Genomic DNA, 25961 nt, shown 5'->3' with positions numbered 1-25961 from the left:
GGCCGGGCCACGCCAATGTGGGCCGGCGCTGCGGAGCCGGCGGGAGGCTGCGGAGCCGGGCCGGCGCTGCGGAGCCGCCCGCTCCCGCCTCACCCCGCCCCACCTCCGCGCCGCCAGCCCGCACCGTTGAGGGGCAGCGGCGTGAGCGGCGGCACCGGGATGCAGCGGGGAGCGGGAGCGGGTCCGCGGCAGCGATGGCTACTGCTGGCGGCCCTGCTAGGGGCTCTGTGCAGCGCCGCGGCGGCCGGCGGCGGCCGGCGGCGGGCAGCCAGCCTGGGCGAGATGCTGCGGGAGGTGGAGGCGCTCATGGAAGACACGCAGCACAAGCTGCGCAACGCGGTGCAAGAGGTGAGGGGGCGGCGGAGGGGTCCGAGGGGCCTTGCGGGGTAGGGGGGCCCTTCCCTCCCTCACCCCCCGCGCCAGGCCGCACCTGCGGGCAGCGCCTCGGCCGCCAGCCTCTCGCCCGCTTTTGTCGATCCCTGTCAGCGGCCGCCTCGCCGCGACCCCTCAGTGGGGCCGCGCCGATGCGTGCGATAAAGCAAGCCGGCGGCCGGCCCTCCCCGCGCCTCTCCGTGAGGAGCCGCTGCCTGAGGCGGCGACCTGCGCGCTCCGCGGCTGAGGGACCGTGAAAACCCTTCCCGCTCCGTGCCCGCCGCTGCTGCCGTCGCTCCCCTCGGGGGAGGCGGGGGTGCCGGCGCGGCCGCCCGCTGCGGCGGGAGGTCTGGCCGCCGGCGCTGGCGCGGTGCCGCGCAGGGCGGGCTTTCCCGCCCCGCTCCTCACATCGCGACCGCGGGGCTCGCCGGGCGTGTGCGCAGCGGCGCTGGCAGCACGGCAGGCAGATCGTGAGGTAAAACCGCAGGCGGATAGTCCGTCTGGATGCTCATGAGAGAGAACAATAGTCCGCGGCAAGGGGAGGAGTGAAGAGGAGTTAATTTATTGTCTTTGTACGGCAGGAGCTAAGACACGAGGCTCTCCCAAGCCAGGATTCAAAGGTGTAAGAGAGTCCCGAAAGCACGTATGGAGAAGCCGCTTATTTCTGATGCAGTTCTGTCCCTTCATCTCCTGTCGTTTGCCCAGCACTGCCCGGGACCAGTTTCCAAGCCAGGAGCTGAGCCTAACTCCCAAGCTGTTGCCTCCTGTCGCTGTCAGGGACCTTGTTCCTGTGTTCCCCTTACTGCTGCACTTTTCTTCCCTCCGTGTTAAGAATCTTTCTTCTGAGTTCTCTTTTCCTCTCATTCAAAAATACATAGCTCAAAAAAACCTTTTCTAACAACCCACTGGGGAAACAGGCCTCTGTTGACTATAATTAGATAAATTCTGAACTCGTACTCACCTGGACAGTTGTTGAAGTCTGCCTCTGTCATCTACTTCATTTAGACTGCAAACACACTGAGACAGATCTTTTTTTTTTTTAGTGTCCTTTACAATGCCAGAAGTATGCTTAGTTATGAATAAGGATGTAGCAAAAAATTCTGCCTGTTTTCCTATAGTCGGTTCTGGGTTGAGGAGTGGTCTGTATACAACACAAAATGTGCATTGTCTGAGCTGCCTCTTAGCAGAAAAATGCTTTACACTTAAAAAGGTTTGCAGCTGTCATTTAAAACAAACAGACACACCAGGAAGATAAATTCTGTCTTGGGAAAATTTCTGTTGTTCAGCCTGGCTGAACTTGTGACCTCCTAGCTCTGTTATGGCAGTTGCAAATAACAAAAGGACACAACTTCTTCAAGAGTGTATGTGGTTCATGAGACTCATGCCCTTTTGCTGAGCTTACTTTTGTTTTCTGATTCAAAGAGCACTCATTTTCTGTGTTGGGCCTTCATCTGGCAAAGGAAGACAGTGGGAACTGAAACAGAGAATGAAATTTGGGATGTGTGCACCGTGATCTATAGGACTGCTTCTGCTCACTTCAGGGGGCTTTGGCTATGTGTCTCTGGCCTGCCAGAATATTTTCTGTTCTTTGTCAGATGGGAAAGCCTGTCTTAAGTGTTTAGTGGGAAAAATAGGAAGATGGGCTCTTGACTGGCCTCAGCCTGTGCAGATACCAAATTGTCAGTAGTCTTTGCATACTTTTTCCTCCCAGGGACTGATTTTGGCTTAAACAGGCCAGAGCTCAAGGGTTTAGCTCGCCGCTGTTTTTCTAGTCCATTAGAAGAGCTGCTGTGGCCACTGCCTCAAACAGCTGAGTAGGTGTTCCCATACAGGGGGATCTGTACCAACAGCATCGTAGAATTAAACAGGGTGTTAATAAGGGCTGCACAAGAGCCATTGCTTGTTGTTTTCTGTGTAATTGTTGCTAATTTTCAGTTGGTTTATTTAAATTTGGCAGATGGAAGCTGAAGAGGAAGGGGCAAAAAAACTGTCGGAAGTAAACTTTGAAAACTTACCTCCCAACTACCATAACGAGTCCAACACAGAAACCAGAATTGGTAATAAAACTGTTCAAACTCATCAAGAAATTGATAAGGTATGAGAAAGCATATATAGCAAACTGCTGGTTCTTAGACACCTTTTCTCAAAAACAAAAATGATTTTGCACATTTTGGGGAGAAGTAAGGTTATTTGGAGCACAAACTTTTATGATGGTAATTACTTTGGGGTTTTGTTGTATCATATTTGCTTGCCTAATCACTGTGTGGGGCACATGTCATAAAAATTTACCGTGAAATAATAATTTATTTTGAAAAAAGTGCCTGCTGAAAGTAGAACACAGGTACAGTTATTACAAGAAGTACCAAAAAGAATGATGATATCCTGCTCAGTTAGCTTCATTACAGTGACATTTTAAATAGACTAGGAGGTAGCCTTGTCATCTACTTTTCCCCACCAGATTAGGATTTTGTGTGAGCGACAGCAAAATGGGAGAAAAAGAGGGGGTTGAAGTGGGTTAATTATTGCAGAATGTACAACTGAGAGTAAAAAAGGACTAATAAGAAAATGTACTTTTATATTTTGTTCTTCTTTTGCTGTGTCAGGTTACTGATAACAAAACTGGATCAACGGTTTTTTCTGAGACAGTTATTACATCTATAAAAGGTGGAGAAAACAAAAGAAATCATGTAAGTGAACACATTTCTTCCTTTTGGAAATTAAACAAATGTTTTGGGTATCATTCAGAAGAAGGTGATACAGTTCACCTAGCTTATATCTGGATGCTTTAAAACACACAAAACCATTAGGGGTAAACGGTAAAAAATGTGTTTGTTTTGTTGGTTGTTTTTTTTAGTAATTTAACTTAGGAATAGTACATTATAAATTGGAAGCGGAGCTTCAATGTTGTGGTTAAGTCAGGTGCTTGATATGAATATTCAATTTGTCTATCAAATGTAAATTGTTTACTCAAACAGCAAAGATAGTTACACAGCCCTTTCCAGTGAGTGTGAATAAACCCGTAGTATAACAGTGTTTCATACATGTTTTCTCTGTGCTCTTGGGTTTCATAAAAAAATTGCTTTATAGACTTGTAAGTGTCATGTGACTTTGTGGGAAGTCGCAGTCACTTCCCAGACTGCAGGCTTCACAGACCACAGGATGGTGGAAGAATAATTCTGCTGCTTTGCTGCTTATTTTAAATGTTAGCAATAAAGTAATACATGTATAGGCTTTGTATTCTCCAGGCAGTTAAAAATGGAAACCTTTTGAAGTCTATTTGGAGATTATCTCAGTGGCTCTCTAAGTACAGGCAGTATATGCTGTTCTGTAATATACATCCTTGATGCTCCTAAGTGATTCGTCCTGCTGTGTAGTATAATGCAATAAGAGGTTTGTATAATTGTAGCTGTAAGTATTGACAGTCATTTGAAAAGGACAATACTGACATTTGGTTCTGGAGATGGAGAATGGGGATGGAGCCAGCCACTAGGAACAGGACCTCTGTTCTGATGCTGCTCCGGTAGTCTTCATATTGGTGCCTCTTTAGAACAGCGCTTTTGTTTTTCATTTCAGTCTGCCAAGTAAAAGAAATAGGCACATTGTGTCACACAAGCTCAGCTTTTATGCTTGTAGGGAAACTGAATGCTGAAAACTAAAACTATTTTACAAGTTCAGTTTATAGGCTTAGCTTATAAAAGTTAAAGATTCCCACAGCTCCTGCATTTTAGGTACAAAATTGGGTGGTAAATATAAGAATTCATCAAACAGCTTAGCAAACCATGTGCTCTGAAATGCAAGCTCTCTATAATTTATTACTACAGTAATTAGTAATAACAGGAATGCTATGACCCTCGCTTCACATTTATTCTCTGAGCTGAGTTATAAGCCACTGAAATCACTGAAAGTTTTTCCAGTGATCTTTTTGAGCTTTGAGACGTGACACAAAAGCCTCCCAGGTAGGCAAAGATGTGTCTTGGGACAGGTCTGTGTTGCGATGATAAATCCGTGCACTGGCTGGAATGAATTTCAGCACTGGAGAAGCAGCTTCATGGAAAATGGGTTGTGTCTGTTTTTTAAATCACAGCGCCTGTGCCACCCTGTGTCCTGCAAACAGGTACAAATACACAGATATATAGTGCATGTAAAAATATGTTACTATGTACGCATAGGTGAAGTTCAGATACACTATTACAGAAACATAAGGCATAATCTTAACACACACACACACTTTTCCCTCTCAGACAGTATGTCTTCTTGGCTTTCCATCACAGAAGTATTCTTTTAAGACTGTGTTCTTTGTTACTGAATGGCTCACTTGACAGTATTTTGATGGCCAGAAGACTGTCAGTATTTTAAGTCTCCAGAAGAGGAATTGGGCTGTTTGCCATTTCTGGCAATGCTATCTAGTTCTTCAGAGGTGCTGCATAATTTGGAGGCGCCATTTACATTCCCAGACTAACATTCACTTTCTCAGATGTCAGTGAAGACTGGCAGTCACCAACATGCATGTCAGGCTTTGATCCAAAAGTCTTGTATCTTTAAAAAGGCCAGATACAGACAAGAGGTGGCTGGATGCACACATTTTGGTGTCTCTGGGGGTTTTTACATCCACTTGCTCCTGGATTTAAGTCTCAAATACTCCATAGTTTACTTCTTGAGGGAACATTGGTTAGCTTGCAGATTACTTGAGTATTTCCAGTAGTGAGCTCAAGTATAGAAGACAGGTAAAGTAACAGCTGTCTTTTATCACCATATGAAAAACAGATTTTTTTCTAGCTTGTTGACTAGTCCTATTTCAATTGTGATACATTATCCTAACTAATGAAAAGCAAGCATGAAAAATAAAAGGAAACAAAATTGCTACTGGTAGAATTTACTACACAAAGATTAGTTGCATTTCTTCTCAGTTGCATTCAGAGTAGTATTTTATAATAAGCTCTCTCTTATAATTCAAAGCTAGCATACCTAAGATTTTTTTCTGTCTGTTTTAATTTATTTTTCCTGAACTGTAATAGAAGTACATCTGGTTGCTTTCAGTTCTCTTTCTTGGAAGAGATTTGTAAAGATGCTGATATCTAGGGAGAGTGTACTAGGGAACTGGAAGAGGATCATGCATTTCTCATTTGGCCCTGGCTCTATAAAACCCATTCCTTTCTTTTACCTGTCCTTGATGGTAGAGGATCTTGAGGGCATGACTGCACCTTCTCCTTAGTTACACAGCACAGGTCAAGTTTCCTTTGTGGGAGAGTAAGAAGTGCCTTCGGTGTGGCTCAGTGCAAGGTGCTTGCTCTTTCTCTGCAAAGGTGGGTGTGTGCCCGTGTGTGTACACATGTATTTGGCAGCCACCTTCCACAAATACAGCAGCTGGTTACTAAGTAATTTTGAGCACTCTCAGGTCCTTAGGAGAAAGGCTCTGTGATACCAGGCCTTTATTTCCATGGTTAAGAGGCTGCTGTGTGGATCCCTGCAGCTCTTGGCAGGGAGGACTGTTACCACTGTGAAACTGCTTTTACAAGCTGACTTGGCAGGTTCTGGAAGTGACACAGTCAGGTCACTGGCTTATCAGTAGAGACAGAACAGATAGCATTGCCATTATAATGGGCTTATTTATAGCGTTTTTCAGTTTTTATCTTTAGTCTTACAGTAAAAGAATAAAAAGAAAGAAAATAGTAGAATAATTAAATATTAATCTCTGGGGTTCTATTTCCCCTTTTCTAAAGAAAAATCTCTTTTAAATGGTGTAGTTGTAGCACTTCATAACCAATCTTCCACTTCTCTGCAGATACCCAGAACTGATAAAATAACTGCTCGATTCCTATTTGAGAAACTTTTATATAATTTCACTAAGCATGTTCTCAGCAACATATACTGGAGTTGCTTTCTTTGAGGTTCATATTGCTCCAGGGAGAGGAGTTCCTCCCGGTGCTGAAGAGAAAAGGAGCTTTGAAAATTGAGTAAAAAGCATTCATAGGATGGAAATTGCATTTTTTTTCATCCTTTTTTTCCATCAGCAACACTGCAGGAGAGCAGCTGATGGCAGAAATTTGAACATGCAGCATCTGAGTGTTGACTTCTGCTCCCTTTGGCCTGCTAGTGTCTCAGGGACGACACTTGTTTTCAGCGTCCCAGTCCTACATTTGGGTCCTTTTTTTTTGTTTGTTTCATTTTTCACAGAACATTTAGTCTCTGGTGACTTGCACTTAACAACCTTAAACTATCAATAGGCACACTCAAGTGCATTGCTGTGTTGAAATCCTGGGCTCTTTCTAGCCAAAAATCCTGTAATATCTCAATCTAGTAGTTGTGGTACACTAAAAAATTTGATTCATTAGCACTTTTATTTTGCTTTTCTGTTAACTGTCCAACCTGCTCTGTGACGTAACTTGTTACATGAATCATGTCTTGACTAGTACACCCCACCCTTTAGGTAGCAAACTGTACTTCTTAGCTAATGCTCCAGGAGAGAATTAAGAGGTCTGAATGAAGTGCATCACTGTTTTTCAAGTTTATATACTACACAGTAACTTGAATAGATTATTAATTACAGTTATAATTTGGGCTAAAGCTTTTGGGGGTGAGGAGGGAGCATGAATAGCTTACAATGGCAATCAGTTACAAAAGTGAACCATAGTTTCACTAGCCTTTTGTAAGCAGAATACCTGCATGCTCTTGCACTCTCTTTTGTCACATTCAATTGATTCTTTTTAAGTAGTAAGTACTTTTTAAGTCTCAAGTATGTGCAAGCCATAGCTTACATTTGAAAACCAAACAGTTCTTGTGGGCTAGGTTCCCATCCAGTCCAAATCAACCTAAATTCCTGCAGGAAAACTATTTGGCATTTCTTTTATCTTGCCATGCGTTGAAAAGTATTGCTTTTCACTAGAAAATCTACCCTCAGTTCTCTCAGTCTCTCGCAGTGTGATCTGTTTTACCCTTCTAATGTTTGAAGTTTGCTAACTTGTCTAGTGCTAGGAATCTGTCTACAGTAATCTGTCTGTGTTAATCTGGTCTACACTTACTCCACTGGAAAGATATGAAGTAGCCACGCAGACTGAGGCTAGGTGTTGAGCTTGTTGAGTCCAGTTAGTGAAAGAGCATTCTGATAGTGATCCTGAGAGGTCTGAATACCTGTGTCTTGTTTTGAACCAAGCAAATCCATCCCCCAGGTTGTTTTAGAGAGCCAGGGCTCTTCAGCCAGGCAGGGTTCAGACATTCTGAACATTTTACTGAAACCTTTTTTCCCCCTTTTCAGTTTCAGTCTTGGCAATGTAGAATATGAAGCTGAGGGGAGGGTGCAAATAGCTCATGAGGATGAGTACCTTGTGTTTCTTAAGAGTAGAAAATGATATGAAGGGTGCAAAGGAAAAGAGGATGTAGCCAAAGATGAGAAAAATTCTGCAATTACTGTTTTGGATTGCTCATACTAATCTGCAATACTTCTAGGTTATGAAGTTGTAGAGCATAGTGATGCTGCCTTCTTGTGTGAAAGGTGTGGTGGAGTGTGCGCATACCTTTTGAGTATTCAAATGTGACTCCATAAGCAGCAAATGCTTCTTAGCAATGCAAAAGCTATGAAGAGCTTGAATTTAGCTCATGGGTGATAGGATGGCCTTATTGCCAGTTGCAGTATATCTTTAAAACCAACATTTTTACTGGTCATCTGATGTTCACTGGACTATAGCCAAAAAAATCTGAATGTTAGCCTTAATGAATGGAAAGACCTGTCATAAGGAGTCACCTCTGATCCTGCACGAAGAAAATTCTCTGAGGAAGAAGGTGGGAAATCTCTGTAATTGCCGGCTGAGGTGAGTGTCATATAGCTCAGTGTACACATCTTTACTGAACTTTGTCCATTCTGAGCTGGCTTGTTTAATCAGAGAGAATGCTGTGTTGAAAGTAATGGATCCATACAGAGAGTCAGGAATGGATAGTGCATACAAACATCAGATGGTTTTGTAACACTATACTACTGCAATGGCTACAATGTGGAGAAAAGTGAGACTGCAGTTTCCATGGGCTCAGATAGCATGCTTGGTGACCCTAATCAAACAAGCAGGTGTAAACAGCTGCTAGACCTTATCAGGGTGAAGAGAAGCAAGGTGCCTTTTGCTGAGAGGTGGGGTAAACCGGGCAGGTGTTTTGGCTGAAAACAACCACCAAAGGTCAGAAAACACAGATCACTATCACTTTCCTTTTTGTCTTAAATAGTGGCTTGGATTTACAGGGAAATAACTGAGGCAACACAAAGAGACTACTCCTAATTAAAGGTATCACCTTCTGTTCTTGTTTCTATCAGTGGCAGTCTGAAGTAATTCAGATAACTTTGGTAAATTTACTTTGCTAGTAATGAAAAAAAAGTTGTGACTGGGATTTCTTTCATATTTCCTGTTGGTCTAGCTTAGTGTCTTTTTTCTGTTGTCAGGTAAATAAAACAGTGTAGAACTGGGACATCTTTTGAAAGTAACGATCTTCATTAGTAATTCAGGTCTATGCCTGTGTTTAGGATTGTTTTAAAATTTGCCAGATCCTATAATGTGATATTTCCATTCCAGTTAAACTCCTAACAAAAATAATATTTTTAGGTAAAATCGAATTGGCTGAAGAGCTGCCTTACCATTTTTTAATCTATCTGGACTGTTACCCTTTGAGTAGCTAAATATTGAAAGGAGAAAGATTTTCCTGGAACAGATTTCTCCACACCAAATATAAGCTCTTCCTGTAACACAGTAACAGCGCCTAGAATTGATTCAGTGTTCTAGGTGATGGTCAGTAAAATCACAACGGTAAACCAGTAAGTTCTTCAGCTAGCTACAAAATGGACTTTTTCTTAGAGAGTCAGTGCCTACCCACTGCTTCATCAGTGTCCCTCTGAGAACCATGTACCACTTCTAAAGCTTACAGAATTCTTGTTAGTTGTGGAAATAAATTCTGGCTTGTCTGAAATTTTTCATTTGTGGGGAGGTATGCATCATGTGCAGTTATCTCCTCCTTCCTTGTTTGTATGTTGGTTGGTACAAGTCTGCAAACAAGCAGTGGTAAGGGAGTAGTGGTAAGGGAGTAACGTAAATCAAAGAGCAGTTGTTTACCTTTTCCCTGGTTTTAGTTTAGCATGCTGAGTTTAGCTAACTAAGGCTGTCCAAATGCCTTTTATAGATCATGTCCAAGTTTCAGGCAGATATAAAAACAAATCACCATGAATGCTTATACTTTCTGCCTCTACTAGATCTACCTATTTATCCTAAGAGATACTAAATGTTTTTTTTATCTTTTTTTTATCTTCTCTGTAAGGTAGCATACAGTCAGGAGAGTGAATCTTTCATGTGGGCTGGTGACAATTCTGTTATCTACCGATGCCTGTTAAGAGATCATAGTATGAACTGTCTTTAGACAGCAGTGAAAGTTCATCAGCAATGTTTCTTTCCTCTGGTTAGACCCATATAGCAAAATTAATCACATGAGAGGAAAAGCTTTAAGGCAAAAGTGAATTTTTTTCCACTGATTTTCATTACATGGTTTAATTCATTGGCTCCAGCAGATGCTTATTTGAGATTTTAGGTGAAACCATGCTATCTAATTAAGCAGTAAGCTTTAGATTCTAGGGTAGGGGTCCTCAAACTACGGCCCGCGGGCCAGATACAGCCCCCCAGGGTCCTCAATCCGGCCCCCGGTATTTACAGACACCCCCCCCCCCCCCCCCCCGCCTCCGCCCGGGGTTGGAGGGGACAAACCAAGCAGCCACAGATGACTGCCTGCCACTTCATCCGCACGCCGGCCCCCTGTTTAAAAAGTTTGAGGACCCTTGTGCTAGGGCAACAGCAGTAGCAAAGGCTTCAGGATGTAAAGCTATGGTACTATGGATGTAAAGCATAAATGTTTTTGTCTTTTTATGTTTTATTTACGTCTGTTATAATCTTAGAATGATTGAGATAAAAAACATACAGATGAATGGATTAAATCTGCAGCTGGTTTACGTCTATATTGTAATCTGTAAGGTGGCAGAATGATACTGGTTCACCATGGTGGGGAGGTTGGCCCAGTAACACATAGTTCCATATATGATAAGCCAAAGTCTTCTCTAACCTTTTCCTGGAACGTAGGAGGGGTAGATTCACCAAAACCAGTAGAATGATACTTGTTTTACACCAGTGAGTAGGAGGAGACAGAATGAACATGATCTGTGATTGCTTGGCCTTCTGTGCAGTTGTTTATTGTCAGGAAGATGTGTGAGATGCTACTAGTCCAGCTTGGTGGTGTTTTGTACTACGATTTATTAAGGTAAACCACAGAAATTGAAGGAAAGTGGTGAACTGAAGTCTGTTGCTGTTTAGTTCTGTTTCATCAAAGATTTGGCAAATGTGAGAAAAAAAGGCACTGTAGAATGGTAGCTTCAAATGTATTGCCTTGAGAAATGCATTTATGTGTCAGCTGAGTAAATCTCACTTTGTCCTTCCTCCCATCTGATTCAAAACCAGCATTTGGACATCTTTTGTGGAGTGAGTGTCTGCCTGGCCTTTTGAGGGACTGAGTAAATATTGGATATTTAGCACTGAGCAATACCACATCAGTGAGTGCATTAGCTGTCAAATCCTGGTTGTTCACCACTGCAGCTTATAGAGAGAGCGCCCCTCCAACTTTTCTACTCACCCTGGTTCTTACCTTAATAACAAGTCCACTTCTCCCAGTTAGTAATATATCATAATATAGCATAATTGGTAAAAATATATACAGGGTGGGGTGGGAGTTTCAGGTTTGTTTGCTTGTTATTCTGTCTGGAAATGACTCGGAGCCTGTTCTGTGAATTTATATCACATGAGGAATCCCTCAAACTTGTTCCTTTAGAAAGTCCACCCAGAAGGAGGAAGATGCGTCTTATGGCATGTAGAAAGGCTGACATCATGGTGTCAGGCAAAGGGGAACCTTTAGTGGTGTTTCTCTGTCCAAGATATTTCATAGCCATAAGCAAGGGAAAGTTTTGGCCCCCTAGTAGGTGTTTGTCTTGGACTTCATACATAGCAAAAATCTGTAATACATTCACTTCTTATGTCCTTTGTGGAAGGACATAAAGAGCATGCTGAAGATCATTTTTTGTTTCTTCTTCACTGGAGTTTGTTTAGGAAATTGAATTAATATTCATGAATAGTCATCATCTCATGTTATTGATATCTTCTAGACACATGATTTCAGACAGAGAATTAAATTAAGGGTGGTGAGGGGGAGCGAAATGGCTCTATTGTGAAACTGACAAATGTCTGGAAGAGGAGGTCTGGAAGAAGCCTCAAGAAGTCAACACCTACCACCCAGATGCCTACTCTATCCTTAGGCAGACATTTATCTCATGTGTTCTCCAGATCCTCAAGTGCTGGGGATGATTTCTTCCAATGCTTTTCTACACTCACTCTGAAGTGCCTATTGCTGTAATTTAAACCCCTTCTTCTTCCATCTATAACTCATGGAAAAGAAATTATTCCCTTTGCTCTACAGTAACAGCTGTCTTCCACACTGTCAACTCTGCTACAGGCAAAATCCATTGCAGTTGAATTCTTACCTATTTATTTCTGTTCTGGTATTATTATTGTTGGCTGATGCCTTACACACAGTAAATAAGTCTGTTGAAACTGTAAACTACCAAAAGAGAATATCATATAAGAGCAAAGCACATACGATTCAGGGTTTGGAGTAAGGTCTGGGAGGGATTTGGCACAGGTTGGCATCTTATTCTCGGTGTGCTACTCTTAATTTAGTGATTAAGGTTAGGAAGCAGTTATTAAGTACAGAAATCTTGTTTTCAACTGTTTTTTTCTTTGCACAGCTGTTTCACATCCTTGCTGTGAACAGCTACACTGTGTTATTTTGCTTTTATAAATTTTCAAAATTTACATAGCTCAGTAGTGAATCATGGAAACTTTGTAGCTGCCAACTGCAGAAAGAAGACGCCTGCATTAAACTTCAGCCCCCCGGGCACACCACTACATGAAAGCTGTGTCTTTATATGATTACTGACTACTTAGAAAAAATGGCACATTACTGCTTTGTAGCACAGTTTTACAGTGTTTTTGTTACTGTATCTCAAGACTTTTAGAATAAAAACCAAGATCTTTTAGACACATGGTTTTAGACACATCTGCTTACCAAAGGTAGAAGAATTGTAGTTCTTCAATCAACAGATCCACAGGTAGATGCATTTCTCTAGTAAGACAATTAATTGCAAAATCATGAGGAAAACTTTGTTTATAGACATGCCTCAGTATTTTGACTTCATCTGATAATCTTATACTATGTGAAAAAAGTTTTCTTAATATGGAGCAATTAAACATGGAGCACATAACCATTGGTTTTCAATCTTGGATTGTCTAACTTCAGAATATTCCTTCTTTGTCTAATTATGGGTACAGAAGATTATAGAGTCTCTGTGTATTTAAAAATCAATGGACTGAATGTATAGCATGGCACCAAGTTTCCAGAAGGCCTAAGGGAAGATTTTATTGTCAGAATTTATACCATCCTGCTTTGCCCACAGTACACCTGACAAACAGGAGAAAAGAAGAGAAATTTCATCTTATAACTTGTCCTGCCTACTCTAGGGCAAATGTGTGAGATGAGACGAGACTTCTGCTATTGCAGACAGTCACTGCAATATGCACCCATATGTGTGTGTGTGTATATATATATATATATGCTGGTTTTGGTACCTAAAGCCAAGCTCAATTGCCTTTGGACCATCTTCAGTTATGCCATGTAGAGATATTTTGCGTACATTCATACTGCATCTTGTGGAGAGCCAGAAATGTTTTTCCAACTAAAATGTTTCTGTTTTCTTGTCAGGGGAAAAGGAAATGGATAAGATTTGTTTTATGGAGAAGTTCAAGACAAAACTGAGGGAGTGACTTGTATTTTCTTATTTATTAGTTTTGGGCTCAGAAGTTACATTCCTGCTGAACAGCCACACAAATAGCTGACTTTCCCACATAGTACTGGGATGTGACTAATACCATAGTTTGCAACTCACATGTCTGCTCTTTTTAGTATGACTTTTTTTAACAGTAGTCATTTTTATGAGTGCTGTGTACTTGGCAGGACAGCAGTAAGAGGTTTACTCTGCTGGAAAGTATTACAGGGGTTTTGAGGTATTGCAAGGCAAATTAATTCATATCTCATTAAAGACATGCATTATGTGCCCTGTCTAGACAACTAAGAGAACAGAAACTGGAATGCTACTGCAATTCATACTATGGTGGTAGTTTCTATAAAACAATACTCCATTTTATGTAATTCTGCCTTTTTTCTAATACATTTAGTACATGTAGGATATAAAATAGGTTTTATACTTTTTTTTTTCCTTACTACTTAGTGGTTTTTGCCATCTGCTGCAGTAATGGAGACCAGACCTTGGTGAAATTGCTTGTAGAAATTAAAGCAAAACCTGGAAGGGGCTATGTAAACACAGAAGTAAATATTAACTCTTAGAAGTGCTCATGGCTAAGAAATGTCAGTTTCAGTGTGAACGAGTGGTTTTCCTAGAGCAGTTCAGCTACGGCTGAAATTATTGTCATCTCACAGATACGGTTGGGTGAGCTCTGGAACTGTTTGTGAAGGATCTGTACCATGATCTACCATTTATGGAGGTTAACATTGAATTTTACCCAAGTTACAGGTTTTTGAAAAGGAAATCTCTTTATATAGAGAGTTTTTAAGAAACATGTAAGGGGGCTTTTTGTTCAGATAAGCTTTTGAAGCTGTGAGAGGTGCCCACACCCATGCATTTCCAAGGTTGTTGCTGAAAATAATTTTCTAATTGTTGCACCACCTAGTTTTGTAGCATAGTTTCCCATGTTGTATACCTGCTGGCAAAACTTCCTTACCTCTCTGAAATCAGTAAATTTTGCCTCTGTACTTTATAGTTTATGAACTTTGAAATCCATAGAGGGTTAGGAATGAACACTTTGGAATGGCTGTTTTGGCTTACAGCTGTACATGCAGTGCCAAGGCCAAAAAGATAGCCTGCCTCTCCTTCAGCTGTTAGGCAGTTCCAAAAGGTTTGTAGTCACAATAAGGTAGCAAACTGGGCCATATAGCTTACACAAGGAGGGGAAAAGTCGTTCTCCTATTTGAATCCCACTTACTGCTCTCATGTCAGAGCAGTCAGTGACCTTGGCCAACAACTTGCTACTGAGTTTCTCCACTACAGGTGCCCCTTACCTATGGGGCCATTTTTTGTTCCATATACCATCACCCTCTTAGTGTTTAGTGTCTGGCTTTGATACGTGTATTAATCATCATTGAAAAATTGTATATAATCAGCAGCGCCTTCCTCTGCTTTCTGGGGTTCTAAGCTAAGTGTAAAGAGCCTAGAAGGAAAGGAAAGCTCATTCTGGACAGTCATTTGCCTGTCCCTGACAAATACTGGCCGAAGATATGAATTTGAAGCAAGAGTTTTGCTTGAAGTTACCTTTGAAGAAGGACTTTTTGAGAATGTGGGAGGCAGGATGAGTGTGAGTGGGTAGAGGGAATAGACAAACAAAATGTCAATTTTAATTAATTAAATTAAAATTAAAATCAATGATTCGATTTTGAAATTCAGACTGTATCAGAATAGACTTGAGTGTATTTTCTAGTCTACACTTAGGGAGTTAATTAGCAATTAAGGGGAAAGAGAACAAAGCAAAATGAGCATGATTTCAGTACATACTTTATCACTAGCAAATTTAAATTTAAATATTACCATAGTGAGGTGCAGAAACCAGATGAACGCTGCAAACAAAAGTGGGTTTCTATGTGAAAGTGGGTTAACTCTGGCCTTGTAGTTCTGCCTTCATAACTTGAACTGAGAAGTTCTTTGCTCCTCCCTCTTTATCTGCAGTGTGTTATATGGGCAGAGGATAATCTGGTCCACACCACAGCTGACTACATTAGACCAGTCAAGTACAGTTTGCCAGAATAGCACATAGCACGTTCTAGGTCAAAGGCCGTTGGCTGGAGTGTGAAGACTGTTTTATCACATTGAAAGAAAACTTTTTTCTTCTGTGCCTTTCATGTATATGTAAACATTCAGCCCGAAGGAAAGTACTCTTGTCAAAACCTGTTACAGCAGTTCTGACCTGTACACTCCTGTGCCATCTTGCACTCAGGCATCTGTTTCAGTTTTCTGGTAGTTGTGGTCCTACCAGACTTCATCATCACTAACATCAGTCACGTTTTTATTCTCAAGCGTGGAGACTAACCATTCTTTAGGAAAGCAAACAATAGCTCAACATAATCTGTCAAAGACAAGAAAACTGAAGTTTCTTTCAGCAGCAGTTGTTTTAGCAGTCTTGTAATTTCCATGGGTTTCAGTGTTTTGTTGGGTCCGTCCACTTACCCGCTGGTTCTGGAACAGAGCCGAACCCCCAGATTGCCTTCAGGTATTGCAGGATATTCGCTGCAGAGTATGATACCATAGTAAGAGCCCACAGGATGCTGAATATGTACTTATAGGTACATAGCATGCTCTTACTGGTCCTGGCTTCTGTTGTTTATGGGTCCTAGTACACCCATTCATAAAGAGGCAATCCTGCTTTCATTCTGCATTATTCTTTAGCACTTCTCAAACAGCATACTCCTTTGCTGTTACGTTAAATTAACTGTTATAACATCATAATGGATTTCAGAGAGATGTACACCTTTATAAGTGTAGCTAATTCTGTCTTTAAGCTCAACTTGTATGTTTCTGCTGCATGTCAGAAGCCAGCACTGCCTCTCCTCATTTGACACAATTGCTTTGCAAAGATCAAATACTCTCAGAAATAATTTAGCTTGCAGGATTCCAGAAAAAAATGGATTGTTTAGTATTTGTTGCAGCTGAATGAAGATGTGTAGGTTTGCTCCTTGTCCAGCAACTGTTGTGTCTTGAGGTAGCCTGATTAGAAAAGGTTTGTAGCTTGATTAAATAAATAAAAGAGAGAAGAAAAAAAAAAAAGATAAATGGTTATGCATCTGCATGTGTAAGTGTTCCTGAGCTGTGCTTTGACTATGGATTATAATATCTGGGTGAAGGAAGTTGGTTTGGAGTGTGGCACAAAATTTCACAGAGAGTATATGAAAGCAAACTTTTTCCATGCCAGGAAAGAAAACAGTGAAGTGAATTTTTTCCCCAAATGAAAACCACCATAAAACTAAAAGTCTGAATTGGTGGGGCACAATTCAGTAAGAGGGAGAAAAAAAGCTTTTTGGTGGAGGACTCATTAGTGTAGGAGAAAGCAGTGACTGAAGAATTGCAACTTTTGTCTTAGGTGGTTTTAAAGCTAGAGAGAATTATTCCATGAGCTTAATAACAATTATGGCAAGATTTCTGCTTTGTGGAGAGGTACAATTGGAAAAACTGACTACGCTGTGACCTGGCTGTTTGCCTGAACGTGGATGGAACAGGAATGAACAGTATAGTTTATTCTGAGTATGGTTTATACAGAGGGATTCATAAAAGAAGCTGACAAAGCTACAGACAGAAAATTGTCCAGAAATAGCATGGCTGCTGAAGAGAAGTGGCTAACTGCTAACTTGGAACCACAAAACCTCAAGCATACTATATAACATCTGGATTTTGAACCACCTGATTGTGTAGCAACACAAAAGCAAACAAGTGAAACACACACTGAACTGGAATAATGAAGCTGCAAAAACATTATGATAATTTATAGCAGCCTAGACCTGGTGATACTAATGTCTTAAAATAACTGAAATGACTGCTTCTTAATCATAAACATATAACCTGAATATTATGTCACTGACTTGAAAAGAATCAGGCCCTAAACTGTGTTTTGCTTCTGTTCTGTGTGCTGGGTAATCTTAAATGTTTGAAAACATTTCAAGTGGCCCAAATATGTAACTTAGACAACGCATTGCTCCTTACGCAGAGTAGCATTGTCTCACACAGGGCAGGAAGTTTCCATAAGGTTTCATATGGAGAAGGGCTGAAGAAAGGATAGCTGTTTCACAATGTAATCTTTTCCTTTTTCGGTGATTATGGTAATTTAAGAGCTTCACTTAAACTTCTTGCTGAGCTAATTTTCAGGCCAGCTGAAACACAAACTCCAGCTGGGATGGGGTGGAAGAAGTCAGCAGTTTGGGGATAAATGATCTAAACTGGTAGAAATAGAAAATGAAAAGCTTATCTAATAAAGTTTATATTACATCTATGTATATATGTAAAAAATTATAGTAACAACCCAATAAGGGTTGCACTTGATCTGCTCCAGCAAGTGAGCTTAATAACCTGCCAAAAAGCAGTCAAGTGGTTTCTTCAGAGAATTCAGGCCTTTTAGTAGAATTCCTTTTTTTCTGGGGTTGGTTTTTTTCTTTGTCTGTTTGTCTGTTTTAATTGACTAATAGCAAAAAATTGCATCAACCTTATGATGGTAAAAACCAGTGGTGGAGTACAAATGACTCAGAATGGCGCTACGATTTATTCTTCTGTTGGCTAGATTGTTTCCAGCTTGGAGAAAACATTTTAGAGAACAGGGTTAATCACACCATTTTTAAGAGGAAACCCTTAGATGGGAAGAGGAAACATCTCCTCCCTGTGAATCAGACACATCAGGTGTACACAAACATATGCATTTACTCTCTGTATTATCCTCATTGCCATACCTGCAGAACTGTGTTTTGGCAAGAATTTCTGACCAGTTTGTACATTCAGCCTGTGCAGCGTGAGTGATAGGTGAGCCATCTCAACCACAGTGCTTGTAGGACCTCTGGGTGAAGGAATTTTAGTGTGAGTTTGTGATTCAGATGGGAACTCAGGTGTCCCTCTCACATGAACATTTTTGTTAAGGCCATGGAGTCATTCCAGGTTTGAAAAGCTGAACATGTGCTCGAGCACCTTGCTGACTTCAAGCCTACTCTAGTGTCTTAGCTGGGTAGGAAAGGCTGATGCGTTCGGGAACTGTGGGGCTTTTTTTCCCCTAGGATGTATGTGGCTCTTCAGTACTTGTTAGTACTGAACCCCAAAAGCCTGCAGAACAAGATAATTTATTTTCTAGAGGTTGGTGGTATTAATATTTATACAGGAAGTGAGGCCACAGTATTGCAGTATGCCAGGGAGATGGCATTGTTCTAATTACAGAACTGTGGTTGTATGAAGAACCAAAGCAAGCTTTTTTTCCCCTTGGTTCCCAATTAAGAAATATAATCAATCAAGACCTTCTGATATTTGAAGAAAAGGTATGGATTTCTGTGAAACAGTAGCAAATTACAGTTTTATCCTTTTCTTCAGGAGTGCATCATTGATGAAGACTGTGAAACGGGAAAATATTGCCAGTTCTCCACCTTTGAATACAAATGTCAACTCTGTAAAAACCAGCACGCAGTAAGTCCTGAATGAGATGTGATTTTATGTAGTCCTTAGAAACTCAGTATGTTATTGTTACTAATGTCAGCAAGTCAAAACTGATAGAAAAGATGCAAAGCTTTTTGCATGAGGTTAAAAATGGATGTGTAGAGTGTTTTGGGTTGTTATTTTTTTTCTGTCTGTTAACACAATTAAGTTTTAAGGTTTCTGTTCTCACATGCTTCAAAACCTGCACTCTGCTCTTCCTGACTCAAGCTTTACTTGTTAAGTGGCCTAAGGACAGTGTAAACTAACATATTGTAGGTTGCCAGTGGGATGGGCAAAGAGGAGATACTGTGTCAGCTCCTAAGGCTCAGCTGATAGTCACTTCCAGTTCCTGATTCACAGAAAGATTTGCAGCAGCTTGCGCTCTTCCCTTCATTGACAACTTGTGCAGTGGTGTGGTGCAACTGTTGTTGCAAATGTTCCTCTTACATGGATCATTTACATTACTTGAATCTGTGAACCTCAGGAAGCGGTAGATTCCCATCTTTTGAGCTAAAAGATAAATGTTCTTGGTAGTAGCTATGGTTAGATTATCTTCTGTAGGTGACGGGTGCCTGAGGAGTTCCGGCTTTTTCTGTGGTGAAAATCCAGTCTGTCAAAAAAGGCCTTTTATCTGACTATCCCTTTTCATCTAATGCTGATAGCCTTTTGTGAAACAAATTCATTCCTCAAAGCATTTGCAGACAGTGAAGTCTACAAGCAAGCAAACCTTGCTTAGTCATTAATCAATATGCTTATTATAATCTAAAAGCGCTGGGCTGTTCATGAAATGATTTACCTATTTACTTGGATAACTTCAGGGAGGTCTGTTCACTTCAGTGGACTGAATACTTGTTTAAATACAAGTCGTGAATATATGCTTAAGGGTCATTAAAAAAGCTTATTCTTCATATTTTAGAAAATGTTAAACTGTGCATTTTTCGTGTTGATCTACAACCCCCCCCCTTTTATTTTTCTTTGCAATCCTCAGTAGAACATTTCTAAGCTAAAGAAAGAAAAAATGGGGTCCTAGCTAAACTCCTGTTGTAAAGTGAGCTCAGGCAAAGCGGTGGGATCAACTCCCTGACCTAGAACTCCTACAATTGCAAAACATCTTTCTTTTTAATTAGCAGGTCTTAGTAGTGCTCGTGTAGTCCTACTTCTTGCCCTGTGTTAAGCACTTCCTGTGGGATCCACTGGAAAAGAAATTCTGAATACGTATGGCTGCCCAGACAGGGCTTTACACAGACAGAAAAAAGCTGTTAAAATGCTGACCTACTAGGAATCTCTGAGATGTTACTCAAACTACCTAAAAAAAGAAACTAAGTGACACACCACTTTTGTTAGGCTGATTTATTAGGTGTGTATAGTTGAAACACTGGGTAATTATTGCACAAAGCTATCTTTAGCTAGAGATTTGCATTTCTGATTTTCAAAGAGAATTTTTTTCAGAGATTTTTTTTTTTTTTTTTTCCAAAAATGCTTGGTTACAAATGAGGTCTGCTTCTTATTACAGCTAAAAATTGGATTTTAGTAGGATTTTGTTGCTTTGCTCTTTGAAAGCAAGCCTTCTGAACAAATTGTAAATTTCTGACTGTATTTAACAATGGGAAAAAAACAGTAATGTTTTTCCATTGATAATGTATTGTTTATTAATTTATACCCCTTGATTGCAAAAGGCTGTCCTGAAATCCAATTACACTGAAGGATGTCTAGCTGCTCATCAGTTTTCATGTAAATGCTAAAATAAGAATTAGGTTTTGTAAGACTGGAAGTATAATGCTATAGGAGTGCCGTTACTCTACACAAGTTATGTATGCTTAAGTTGAGAACCTGAGCAGTTCTGTTTAATTAAGTTGTAATGTGACATGCATATATTTTAAGCACATAGGTGCAGTTGTCTTCAGGACCAGGGCCTAATTCTGTGTTTAGCTGTCTGTTGATATATACAGTTAGTGCTAGAGTGACAGTTTTGTTATGTGCTTTTTCCATTTGCAAGCACTGCTCACGGGATGTTGAATGCTGTGGAGACCAGCTTTGCGTTTGGGGTAAGTGCAGGAAATCCACATCAAAAGGAGAGAACGGCACCATTTGTGAGAATCAACACGACTGCAACCCTGGAATGTGCTGTGCTTTTCAGAAAGGTACAGGGGGTTTGCTTTTTATCCTACTCATTTTATCATACAAGAGTGTTAATATTTAGCACTTTTGGCCAGACAAAGCAATTAAATCTCTACAGAATCAATATGTAATTCTCCCTTGGTCTGTGGAATGCACCATGTTAACTTCATTATAAAACTCTAATAGAATTGGAAGTGAGAAACAGTCTGACAGGGTGCACAATCTAAGAAAAGCATATTGGATGCTAAAGATGAGACCAGCATGCAAAGCACAAAAAATTATGTTTCTAAAGGAGAATCTCAGACATTTAAAAGTAGCAGAGCTCTGTGTCAATTTTTCACCCAATAGAGCAAAATTAATAGAATTAAAAATGTACAAAAGAAATTATTGAGATTACTGAAAGTGGCTTCTCCTTCATACCAGCCAGCAGACTATCATAGTCAGACTGCAGATACATCTCATACTGTAGAGTTTTAGATGATCCTTCCAGGGCACCATGCTATGCAACACTGACCAGCCAGCCAAGATGCATAGAGGAATGATGTTCCACATTATGTTGTCAGTGCACATGGGAATGTGAAACTGGATTTACAGAAGGGAGGAGAGGAAAAGAAGGTATCAGGCCTGAAATCAGTCCCAAATCCTGTCTGGTGAGGGCCCAGCGTCTTCTGTTTTAACCCACTAGTTCCTTGCTACTTTTCTCATAGTTCAACTTAATTTTGTAGTGACAGGCTACAATTCCAACCATCTTCCCTACGCCAGGTAGGTACTTCTCTAGCTTTTTTCCTGGCTCTTGCTGTGAGCAAGAGGTGACCTTGTGCCTTCACTGATAGATGCGCTGCCTGTCGGGCTGCTGGTGGATCAGGCTACTAGGGTGTTTCAGGAGAACAGAGGAGAAAGCTCCAACACCATTTAAAGACGAGTGGGTCCACTCAGCTTTCCTGTTCTGATTTTGAGCACTACACAGCAGACCTTCAATATTAAGTAAGTTTGATTTCAGCAAGTTTTTGTTAGAGCAGGGTTCCCCCCACTCCCCCATCAGGTTTCTACCTAAAGCATTTACAGATTTTGCCAAGCTCTATCGGAGATTTCTTTGTACTTTGATTCTGAAATAAGACGCAAAGAGCACTTCTAATAAATGCCTGTTACTTTCACCATGCAGGACTTGGAATTTGCTTATGCTGCACGGGTGAATAAATTCGTAGTATCCACCCAGCAGGTGTTGGTAGCACTAGGCTAGTCTACTCTGAGGGTAGCACTGCTTCTGTAGCCCTGATTTCCTATGGGATCCAAACAAGCTGCGTCTTCATGATGATTATTTCAGCTGTGTAAGACATTCACACTAATTTGAGTATAAGTTAGTGCTTGGCTTGAAATGAAATTCCATACAAACATGTAATAGAATACAATAGGTAAAAATATTAACTAAAACTGGAACTAAAACACGAAACTAAAAATGGAACATTTATTATTAAAGCTTTAAATAGAGCTTTGATTAATAGCATTGGATTTTTATTCTCTGTGGGTGTCTGCTTTAGCAACGCTTTAGGGTTTTTCAGGTGAAGCCTAACCTCAAGGCCCACCCCATTGCTGGAGTATTGCAAAAGGTTGTCCTAGTAATGGTTGGACTCTTTACATGTATATTTTTTAATATAAAACTGTGGTAACCTATGGAGCATTCGCTGCTGAATATAAAATCCATTTTGAAATTATGAACTGCAAAGTCATATACATGTGTGTATATACACACACATATATATACATAAGTATTTTGACTAAGCCTGTTTTAAATTCACATACTTTATTCTGCCATACCATATAAAAATGAGGTGAGTGAAGAGAAGAGGAAGGGAGGTTTGATAGGAACATGTGGAAGAGATGAAGACTGACACTGTAAGTTACTAGCATCAGGAAACCCAGACAACATATCCTTCCAAATAATTTCTTACCTAGGTAGAAATTCACCCCTGTGCAGAACCAAGGGTGCTGAGCCCCAAATGCCATCAAGCTAGCTTTGCCTATTGCAGAATTAGTGTAACAAATTAAATGTCTGAGTAGTAGTTCTTGAAACCTTATTTAGTCTCTTGAACAGTTAGTTGTTCTATATTTGTTACCTCTGCCAAGAAATAGAAGAAACAGAAAAACTAACGGAGTTCTAAAATATGGAGGTCTTTCCCTATTCAGATTTTAAACCATTAATGCCGTGCTTGCAAAGGGTTCACTATGATGTTAGTTTTCCTGGTTTTAGAACAGTCTTTCAGACCTCCAGGCAACGGAGTTGTGCAGTACTACTGTATCAAACTCACTAAGCATAAACTTCAAAAGTCTTACTCCCACCTAGTGGAAAGAACATGAAGTTATGGCTTCCTAGTATGTAAAGGGGCCTCGGAAGAGGTCAAATCTGCCTTGTTAAATCTTGCATATAGACTTAAAGATGAGGTCATCTCAGTTCATTAATGACTTAATTATTCAATTTTATATATATACGAAAAATATAATGACTTAATCGTAACATGAATTTACTCTGGCATGCAGAATTACTGTTTCCTGTGTGTACTCCATTACCTGAAGAAGGTGAACCCTGCCATGATCCTTCAAACAGACTTCTCAACCTGATCACCTGGGAACTGGAACCCGATGGAGTACTGGAGCAGTGCCCATGTGCAAGTGGCTTGATCTGCCAACCTCAGAGGTAAAGATCAAAACTGGGCAAGCAAGCTGCGTGAGGTTTTTGAGGGGTCTCTTTCTGTGGTAGGTGAGGTACAGAAATTGCAGATTCTTCCCGATTAGAAAGTGTTATGAGAGCTTTTCTCATCAGTAGCCTTGAACCTTTTCCAAACTTACTCCTTTGTGCTACACAGATGTGCCTAATTACATGTGGCAACATTTTAATCCAGTGTGAAGTAAGTTTCAGAATTAATCAGGTTTGTACTGCTTTTTAATCAATCAGAAAGTACTAACAGCTGTTGAGATGTAGCTTTCCAATTTAATTCTCTACATGCAGCTCACGTCCACCAACTTTCTGTTAAATTTGGCTTGTTAGACCTTTTGCTTATTTTCATACATAAGGCATATTAAAGATACTGTAGTAGCAGTACAGGCATTTTCCTGTATGACTGATCAGCTTTACAGAAGGTTTCTTCTTTCAAAAGAAAAATAAAGGGTATCTTTGCTTGCACTTTCCTTCAGTTTTGGACTAACCTAAGAAGCCAGTTTGCCTACAACTCAAGATCTGCTGTTCAGACTTGAGACATCTCATACTGTGCAGACCTCTTCAGTGTCATTGAGTTTCACAGAATAGGAAGCAGGCTGAATCCTTCTTTTCTGCTGAAAGCTAAAACTTTTAGGATACCATGCCTTTAATCATTCTTTAAAAGGACAGTTATTGGCATTATCAGCGATTTCATCAGGAGAAAGTAAGGCTTCAGTTTTGCACTAGAAGTATTTTTAGAAATCTGACATACTATCTATGAAAAAGGCTTTCCAAGTTTGTTCCTACACTACCACTTCCATTATATTAACTTCCAACATGACAGCGTGACTGTGACAGAGATGTAGTTTAGTGTTTCTCTCATCTTCTGTGTCCAACTCTGTTACTCGATTATTTTTCATGCATGAAGAAAATGTAGAAACATTTTGTTTCCTAAATGTGATCTAAAGAAGCAAGCAGAGTTAATCCCATCCTTTCAGTACCAACATTTTAGTTGATGTGCAAGTACTATTAACCTCAGGGAAGACATGTCAGCAAATGTCATGTCTGCTAGGAAGATGCTTCAGATGAGGATACCAAAACACAGGAATAAATCAGGGTCTGAATATACCCAAACCATCCAGCTATAGACACAGGAATTTACGTTTAGGCTTATCACAAATACTGTGCATATCACCTTGGTATTATGACGTGAATAGAAAGGACTAGTCACCATGAGTGCCTGTAGGTAGCAGGGCCAGGTTGTGCTGAGGTCCACTGCCATCTTGTGTCCCAGTGTCAAACATTTTTTGCTATTAGGATCTTTGTTCTAGCTCTGTATGTGGAAACCTCATCTTTACCTCTCCAGCTGTCAAGCGTGTAAAAATCAGGTGAAGTCTGCTATGTTCTGACAGCTTTATGCATTTAACATGCTTTCATGTGGGGAGGGAATGAAGAATTTTATTAAGGAACTAGCAAAAGAACGTGAAAAGATGTACTCTATGACCAGATGTCTCTTTTTCCAACAGCCATAGCACTACATCTGTGTGCGAACTGTCTGCCAATGAAACCAGGAATAACGAAAAAGAAGATCCCTTAGTCATGGATGAGATGCTATTTCTCAGCTTGATACCCAGAGATACTCTATCTGAATATGAAGAAAGAAGTGTCATTCAGGAAGTGCGTAAAGATTTAGAAAGTCTGGAGGAACAAGCAGGTTTGAAGCCTGAGCGTGACTCAGCTCGTGACCTGGTGCTGGGAGATGAAATTTAAAGTCCAAACACCAGTTTAGTTAGTGATTTCCCGAAATTTTGGTCTTGCTTATATAAACCCCAAACACACACTGCTGGATAGAAGTGCAATAAACAAGGTCTTCAATGAGCATCCTTTTTTGTGCACCAAACCTGCATGTTCAAATTATCGCTGAATTCATTCTACCCTTGGATCAAACCCTCATTCAAAACAAAGTGAGAAATAACCAGTGTTTCTTCTGATTCATATCTCCCCTTGTACATGAGAAATCAACTCATCAGTACTTGTACTCATTAAAAAATACACATAAGCATAAACAATCTGAAGTTATTACTGACTGTAGAAGTGACTTCTGAGTATGTATGTTTAGAATTATTTTTTTTAGGCTAAGAAGCGTCTCCTTTGGACAGACCTAGTCACTGATTTTAAGCTATTTTTTAGTTTTTCTTTAGAAAATGTGATCAGTGAAGCTGCAACATACAGATTTCTGGGTGTCATGTCCCACCCCCTCTCCCCAGATTGGAGAAGGATAGAAAAGATGAAGGATGCTTACCCTTATAGATGAATATACCTAGAGCTGCTTTTTGTCTGCGTACAATGGATGCAGGCTGTCCTGCAGCAGCCTTCAGTGCAACTTGGGAACTGGTGTTTCCCCAGCCAGAGTATCCCTTGAGTTTTATACTT

General features: G+C 40.4%; 1 protein-coding gene across 1 annotated transcript; it reads left to right on the top strand.

Moving 5' to 3' along the window:
• DKK3 (dickkopf WNT signaling pathway inhibitor 3) lies at positions 1 to 25594 on the top strand. Its single transcript, XM_040609753.1, has 7 exons — positions 1 to 348; positions 2330 to 2467; positions 2976 to 3059; positions 18617 to 18709; positions 20715 to 20859; positions 23372 to 23528; positions 25055 to 25594. Exons 1-7 carry the CDS (start codon positions 16 to 18, stop codon positions 25296 to 25298), a joined length of 1194 nt encoding a protein of 397 aa, XP_040465687.1. The 5' UTR covers positions 1 to 15; the 3' UTR covers positions 25299 to 25594.
• Positions 25595 to 25961: the final 367 nt, after the last annotated feature.

The sequence above is a fragment of the Falco naumanni genome, chromosome 10 (genome assembly GCF_017639655.2).
Source record: "Falco naumanni isolate bFalNau1 chromosome 10, bFalNau1.pat, whole genome shotgun sequence".
Lineage (NCBI taxonomy): Eukaryota > Metazoa > Chordata > Aves > Falconiformes > Falconidae > Falco > Falco naumanni.
Note: the sequence above shows the minus strand (reverse complement) of the source record. Positions and strands in the feature narration are given on the sequence as shown.